This window comes from Poecilia latipinna, unplaced genomic scaffold, assembly GCF_001443285.1.
Source record: "Poecilia latipinna isolate Pla-1442-1.1 unplaced genomic scaffold, P_latipinna-1.0 Scaffold1024, whole genome shotgun sequence".
Taxonomy (NCBI): domain Eukaryota; kingdom Metazoa; phylum Chordata; class Actinopteri; order Cyprinodontiformes; family Poeciliidae; genus Poecilia; species Poecilia latipinna.
Genome location: NW_015113640.1, coordinates 136,632 through 144,523, shown reverse-complemented (window position 1 = coordinate 144,523; position 7,892 = coordinate 136,632). Strand labels below are relative to the sequence as shown.

The 7,892-nt window shown below is 37.4% G+C and overlaps 1 protein-coding gene and 1 long non-coding RNA gene across 3 annotated transcripts in view; one reads left to right on the top strand and one right to left on the bottom strand.

The window, feature by feature from the left end:
* The window catches only part of LOC106958874 (uncharacterized), a 12,383-nt gene extending 6,843 nt beyond the window's left edge, over positions 1–5,540 (bottom strand). Inside the window, exons 1-2 of the long non-coding RNA XR_001427237.1 lie at positions 5,529–5,540; positions 1,508–1,644 (exon numbers count right to left, since the gene is read on the bottom strand). This is a non-coding gene — a long non-coding RNA (uncharacterized LOC106958874). The remainder of the gene's footprint in view (positions 1–1,507; positions 1,645–5,528) is intronic.
* Positions 1–7,892, top strand: part of LOC106958871 (snake venom serine protease homolog) — a 14,599-nt gene that overhangs the window by 1,563 nt on the left and 5,144 nt on the right. Inside the window, exons 2-6 of one of the 2 annotated variants that reach the window (XM_015051022.1) lie at positions 252–435; positions 509–694; positions 982–1,043; positions 1,145–1,269; positions 1,363–1,506. The exons of the other annotated variant lie outside the window; for it this stretch is intronic. Coding sequence (XP_014906508.1) covers positions 252–435; positions 509–694; positions 982–1,043; positions 1,145–1,269; positions 1,363–1,506 — 701 coding nt within the window. Of the gene's footprint in view, positions 1–251; positions 436–508; positions 695–981; positions 1,044–1,144; positions 1,270–1,362; positions 1,507–7,892 lie in introns of those variants that run through there. 2 annotated transcript variants of the gene reach the window in all.

Here is a 7,892-nt window from a genome sequence, read left to right as displayed (position 1 = left end):
CTGGAGAAACTGGTCACACTGGAGAAACTGGTCACACTGGAGAAACTGGTCACACTGGAGAAACTGGTCACACTGGAGAAACTGGTCACACTGGGGAAACTGGTCACACTGGGGAAACTGGTCACAACTTCTTTGCATATGAACTGTGATGCTTTTTAATCTTTAACGGTTTATCCTTTTTCTGCTCCAGCAGCCATGTTTGTACATGGTTTCTGAGTAAAATCCTCCTTTTTCTTCTCCAGGTGTTTCAGTGAACTCAGCTGTTTCCTTGCAGAAGAGAATCATTGGAGGTCATGACTGTGCTGACACGGAGCGGCATTATCATGTTCAGCTGAAGATGACCAACGGGCAGAAAACCACCATCTGTGGAGGATCTCTGATAAACCATAAGTGGATCCTGACTGCATATACCTGCTGGAAGTCGGAGATGGGGTGGTAGGAAAGAGGCATTAACACAGTTTAATCTTCAGATGATCAGGTTTTCATTGTTATCTAACCTTTTCTGCAGGATTAATGTAGCATTATTAAAAGTTCATCCACGGACTGGTACAACGATGACTGTCAGAGTCCTTGACGCTCCTGTGGTTTATGCTCCCGAAAATTGGAAACATGACATCATGTTGGTGAGGCTTTCAAGACGAGTAACAGGTGTCCCATTTGCTCCACTACCAGACTGCAGTAATCATCCTAAAATGTAAGTCTTTCTCTGATCATAAACATGACTTCAGGTTTTCTGTCTCCAGTCCTGCTGCCTCTGCTTCAGCACACCTGAGTCAGGTAATCAGGCCACAAGCAACACCAGTTTATCTCAGGTGTGTTGGACCAGAGACACGTGTAAAGGACACAGGACACTGAGGACAGGAGGACACTCCTGTGTCAGTGGATGAAGTCCTTCATGGATTTATTTCCTTTTCTTTACAAACAATAAATGTTCTAAATTGTTATCTTGTATTATTACATTTTATTCTAATTGTGTTTTAGAGGTGATACTGTTCAGCTGGCAGGAGAGGGAAGAACGACAACCGGCCCCAATAATCAACGATGTGAGAGAAATATTAAAGTTATGAGAATAAAATCTTTGCTTCTGTCTCTACAGAGAAGGTTGAGTGAAGAACATGTTTATGATTCTCATGTTTCTCTCCAGTACCTGATGCTGCTATTGCACCACGTCTTCAGTGTGTCAACATGAAAGTTGTTGAGGTTTCCCACTTCCTGCCAGCATATGGCCATACATTCTCTGCTGCAGCACCGAACACGGATGTATGTCATGTGAGTTTGTTTCTTCACTATCTCTCTGCAGTGATTAGAAAACTTTTCTGTTTTACAATATAAATAAATATATTGATGTAATTTTTTCTACAGGGTGACGCTGGTTCAGCTGTGGTGTTCAACGGCATGATTTATGGTGTGATTTCTGCAGGTGTATCAGAGCATCCATGTCAAAGACCAGTTTCAATCATTGATGTGTGTGGATACATTCAGTGGATAAGAGAAGTAACTCAGTAACAACAAAACAAACTGTCATGAAATATAATTCTCATCAAATTTCCTCTCAGATATAATTTCAATATTGTTTCTTGATCAATTTGATCCACATGTTTGTGGAATTAGAATAAATCAATAGTTTTGCTTTTTCTCACCTGTCTCAGAAATTAACAATAAATCAATAAATGCATTGAAATACAACATTTCCTGGCTGATCGTCTTTACTTTCATGGTTCACTTTATTCAGCTTATATTTTCCCTGAACTGAGTCTGAAAATGTGACGAGTTTTTAATCACATGAAGAGGAACACCAGAAGTAATTTATTTTGTTGAATTTGTATCTTTTATATCAGAAATGAACATGCAGCATCTAAGCTCTGCAGCTCTGGAGTTACTATTCCTGATTTAGTTCTAGAGAAATTTAAACTCCAACAAGACCAAAGAGCTGTGCACAAAAGTAATGAAACAGAAGTCGCATAACTAATATTGAAATCCTAAATCATTTTAAAAATGATTTAAATATATCATTTATAATAAAGGTATAAAGGAAAAAATAAAACGTTTAATAATTCAAAATCTATTAAAGTCCAAATCTGGAATGAAAGAAGTTTTAAAAAATTATTAAAAAACAGGTCAAACTAATTAATGGTTGCCACAAATTTAACATGAAAATTATTGTAGAAAATGTTTCTCTTTTACAGCTAATTTATTGTTACAGTGACATCTGGAAAAAGTAAACTGCTGCTAAAATATATAATCAAATACTTTATTGTTACAATGTTTTTCACTGACAATATTACATCAAATTAAACAGGAAAGAAGGTTTGCATCATCAAATATGATGGTCTTAATAATTCAATAATGACCATCCAAATAATAGTACTAATTAACAATCTGACCTTATTTATTTACAACCAGGGAATATTTCATTATACTTTTATTCAATGATACAAACTTTTTCTAGAGTAACGACTTTGTCATTCATCTTATTCTTCATACTTAACAAACATCAACTGAAAGATTAAAATTCATAATTGTACCATAAAATTATTAATCTTGGATGGAGATGAGGCATATTTCATCCAGCTCTGGATTTTTGGGGAGAAAAGTTATTTTGTAACTTAAACTGGGAGAATATTATGTTTCTGAATAGATAAAACTGCAGTTTGTTATAATCAGTAATAATATCCACTGTCACATAACTAGAAAATAAATGTCTGTCTGATCAGACTGTAACTCTTTTATTCATTTCTGATTAATAATTAACAAAATAATGGATTTCCAATAAAATATTAAACACATTTTAGTTTTAAAAGCTGTTAAACTTGTCACTAAAGAAACAAAAACTAATGTCTGCATCAAACGGTTAATGTAAAGAACCATAATATTTGCATGGCTATGTTGGATGTATTCTGGTAAATTTGAACAGTTCTCAACACATTTTCTAGTGGTAACTTAAACTTTAGAAAAATTAAATGTACAAACACTCAAACCTTTTCTGTATTTGGAGAAGATCAGAGGAAGCAAAACATTTAGCTTTGAGCTCATTAGCTTGCAAGCTAAATATTATTTGCTAGCTAAATAATTGGTCAACTTAATATTTAGTGTTGTTGCTAATAAATTATTTTAATGGCATGCATAAATCTGCCATTATTTTTGCCTTTATTGATCTTTTTTGGAAAGATTTGTGTGTCTGATCAGTTTCTCTCAGCATTCCCTAATGTTATTGTCGTTGCGTCAGGACTTTTCATTATGGTGACACATGACACGTTCACTGACAGAGGAATGAACCATTCATTCTGAATTAGTTCTGAATCACTTTTGCCGGTTTGTTAGATTTCCGGTGGAGTGGAAATTTTCCTTTTAAAATGAGTGAGGGGAAACTCTTTCAAGAACCAGAGAAAGAATATATTCTTAATGAGTATTTATTTGAAGGCTTAACAGCATTTGAAGTCTCTTCTCACTGAATGCAGTCAGGAGAAAGAGCCCCAAGCAAAACACAGATTACAGTTTTATAGGGAGAGGGAGATAATATAAGCTAAAGAGTGACAAATCTAATTCCTTTTCTGGGTTGAAAGTAAACTAAAACTAAGTAGTGACTGTTCCTGTCAAATATTCCTGGATTCTAAGTTTGTAGTTATTCTCATTCTAATTCTCCTTCCATTTCTGGGCTGTACAATATTAATCTAAATACCAATCACTCTACAGTTTCTAACAAAATAAGCTAATAGATGGATAAAAGTAACTAAGTAGTGACTGTTTCTGTTAAGTATTTCTGGATTCAAGTTCATAGTTATTCTAATTCTAACAAAATAAAACAAAAAAGAGGAAAGGTCACATTAGGGCAAATGGCAACATTCAGACAAAACAAAGAAGAAAACAAAGACATGAGTGAAGGTGGTGACATCACAGGGCCATGAAACCATGTTGCTGAGACTCCTGGCGAAGTCCAATGAAGATGTTGTTATTGGGTGCAGAGGTGGCGCAGGACCAAAGCCCAATCCATGTATTGAGGCATTAGTTCTCATCCCAGTGGTTTGATTCCTGGCCTGGCGACATTTACCCCTCTCTCGTAACCCTCTTTCCTGTCAAACTACTTTCAAATAAAGGCCACTAGAGCCAACAAAACCTTTAAAAAGAAAAAGATGTTATCAAGGCATGATGTCCTTGGGAGCGCTCAGCTCCACAGCTGCATGGATAACAGGAGGGGGTGAGGTGGGAAAGAGTGTTATGTTCACATATTTTCAAGGAGATTGGAAATATGCAGCCCTTCCAAGGCCACACAGGAAAAGCCAATTCAGAAACAGAACGTCTTAGGTCGGGAAGATTATAAATTTCAATCTTCCCTAAAGTCTCTCAGATATATCTCAGTTCCCAATTATCCAAATTAAATTGGTCATTACACTTAACCGAAACTAGCAACTTTTCCAAAATCGATTCCATTCCGTTAGTGAGTTTTAGAGTCCTGAGCTGGGCTGTGAGTCTCAACAAGAATCACATCCAACTTGCGTTTCTTTCCACATCAACAGTCCGAGTGTTCGCTAGTTCGGCTAAGTCCATCATAAATTTTTTGATAATCCAGTAATCCACAAGCTCCAAACAGCAGAAATCCTGTTATCATTAATAAATCCAGGGTGAATCCCACTGGGTGTGTCCCCAAAGGACAAGAGGGCTCTCCTGTGCCTAGACTTTTGGTCAAAACTTTGATTAATTGCATTGAGAGATCAGTTGACCAGATCCATAATTTGTAGATTTGGAGGATGTGCAAAGAAAAGCTCCAAAATATAGAAAAAGACAGGACATAAACAGCAAGCAGGGCAGGCATGGGCAGGGAGGGAGCAGAGGAAAAAAGCGTCCGCCTTCACCAAGAGCAAGAGAGCAACCAAGAATGATCCATTTTCCCCTCTGTGCACCACCCAGGTCCTTTACCACTTTCAGGACCCAACTCATTATCTTGAGAAATAATGAGCTTTGAATGGGGATTTAATGCAGACAAATGATCAACTGTTGCACGTAATCCAAATGGATCAGATACAGAGGGATGCTCACCATCCAGCACTGGGCTCCACTCAGCTCATCTTAGTGATGACACCAAGTGGAACAAAGATTGTGACAAGTTTTGCCTTATTTTCTCCTCATTCTGCTTAATCAGGCCAATTTTTGGCCTGATTAAGCCAGGCCAAAAATTGTTGGCCTGAATTTATAAATTTTTGTTTATGTACGAATGTTTTAAATGTTATGGTTATGTCAGTGTGCAGCCGTTTGCATGTGACCAGATAAAATAGAGAACAGAGAGTCCTTTTGTCCATAACAGAGTGTTCCTTATCAATTTCTTGTAACATTTCTTGTCTATAAAATCACAAGATTCATAGTTTCTTTTACGAAGTACATTTAGTTCCATTACACATTCAGTTCCAGTACAAAATAGAGTTTTTTTTTACTGCAACAAAGTAACACACCAGTCAGTGCATTTGATCACCCAGACTTTTTCCACTCCATAACAAGAGGAGAGGCATATTCTCTAATAGACTTCCTTATAATACCCTTCATCTCCGTCTCAGACAAGACCTCCTGCAGCTAATAATGTGCTGGTGCTAGGCATCGATAAGGCAAGCGAAACCGCTGGTCATCAGTAAAGTGAATGCGATGGACAAAATCCCTAGTCTCCCCACAATCCAGTTTTCCCCTGGAGAACATCCTGGTAAGAAACTACAAGTTCAGCCAGCCTTCTCTTGAACTCATCCGACACCTCACAGCTCTCTATGTCGATGTCATGTAGACCACAGTCTCTCAGTATCTGTACAGGATCAGAGCTGTGATGTGGTGAGCTTGTTGAAACAGTAGAATGGCTGCAGTACAGTTCAGATTTCTCCTGACTAAACACAAAGTTCTCCACAGTAACACATAGGAAGACATCAGCGATTTTAGCATTGCTGCGCAGTATCATAGGTTTGTCTGTTGGGTTGAGAATCTTTATAGGGACTGTTGGATTGTTAATTTTATTAAGCTAGTTTAATGCTAGAGTAAACTTTAACCACATGTTTAAATATCAATTTAACAGGCCTAAATTGATGTTAAAATTAGGTTCATGATTCAATCAACATAATCTGATCAGTAGAATACTGTTCTTAATCATACCACCATGATTTGTTAAAAGTAGCTTAAATTGTAGTTTTTATATTAAGTCACAGCCCTGTTCAGTATGCAAGTCATGCAGTAATTAGAAAATGTGTGTGCAACTGAAATTGTCTTACAAATGTAGTTTAAACTAAGCCTGTATGTTTTTGGAAGATAAGTACATGAAAACTCTGCAAATGTATATGTCCAGGGACAAATAACCATTAATATAAGTGTCTTAGCCTTCCTTTGAACCCAGCAAGCATTCACAGAGACATGAAATATGTTTTTCTGAAGGCAAAACTTTCTCTGTGTTTAGCTTAGCGTTCAGGCCAGAGTCAAAAAAACTGTGTTGCACTCAGGCAAAGGAAGAAAGTTCATAAAGAAAGCTGTAAATCGAATAAAAGCCTTTGCATGGTTTGTACCAGGTAAAAGGCAGCCCTTCTACATTACATATAGTAGAAAAGGAAGAACACGCCTCCTTAAGTCCCCAATATACTAGGGGGTACTTCAGTCCGCGGAGGCGGGGACTAGAAGTGGATGTCCGCCCGACATGTCTGCGCAAGGATAGATTTTTATGACCGCTGTTAAGGAAGAAATTTTTAAAATGGTTAACTTTGGAAAAAGTCTGGCTCTCTCTTCCTCTGGATCCCAGGTCCTCTCGGCGGGCCACGTGTAGCCACAAGGAAAACAACAATGCGTGTTGACGTCACAGAATTAAAGAGTTTAATCCAATATAAGACAATGCATAAACTTACCCCAGAAACTGCAGAACAACGGAGACATACATTCATTTACCTGACATAAATGGAAAGAAGAAGAAAAACAAAGACGTGCAAAGACATCTTTTGAGAGTTGCAAGAGCAAATCTGATTTGTTACTTCTGTGTAAAAAGTTTTATAGTAAAAGGCGTATTCTTATCTTTAATTTATTCAAATAAGGCGAATCTTTGCTCCTCCAACCAGGAGCTATCTCTGACCCTCTATCTGAAGCCAGAAACCCCTGCCGTGTTTACGGCCTTTCACAGGTGAGTGTGAAAAGCTACAACTTCTACTGTATTGTTTTCCCACACAGACAAAAGGCAGTTCAAACGTTCCTAGCAAACCATCTGCTGTAACTACAGGTAAAATAAAGGTCAAAAAGCCAGAATATGTTACTAATTTCAAAACCACAATTAGGCCATTTGAATCAAGACATGTTAAGTTTTAAAACTAGCTTATTTTAAATTTATTTTCTCAACACCGCGTACGCGTACTCAGTGTCGCACAGTAAACTATATTGGGTATATGTTGGGGCCTTTAGAAAAAGCTGGGTTCCGGAACTGGAAGAGCAGATCATTTGGGTCTCCTCACATGTTCTCCAGGGGTGGTCCGTTCTTGAAAATGTGTCCCAGTATTTTCTTTTTGTGTTTTGTCTTTTGTCTCAGGTAATTATGTCTTGATTTGCTGGTTTGTGATTCCTAGGATGAGTTGTGTGAGTTTATGCATCTGATTGTTCACTATATTCTGCTATGATTGTATGTAGAACAGCTAGTTTCTTTGTATTGTTTTTTATGGACCCGGGGAATGAGAGAAAAAAACAACAACGTGTAGAAGGAGGTTTTTGATATTATATATCATATATTGTGTTATTCTCTCAATAGGACCCAACAATTCCCCAACATGGGTGTGACTACCTGACCCACCACAATCCACTGCAAAAACAGAAAACTTACCTACTATTTTTAATCTAGTTTCTAGTTTAAATCTCTCGGTTCACTTTAGATAAAGCAAAACTAACAAGCAACTTTG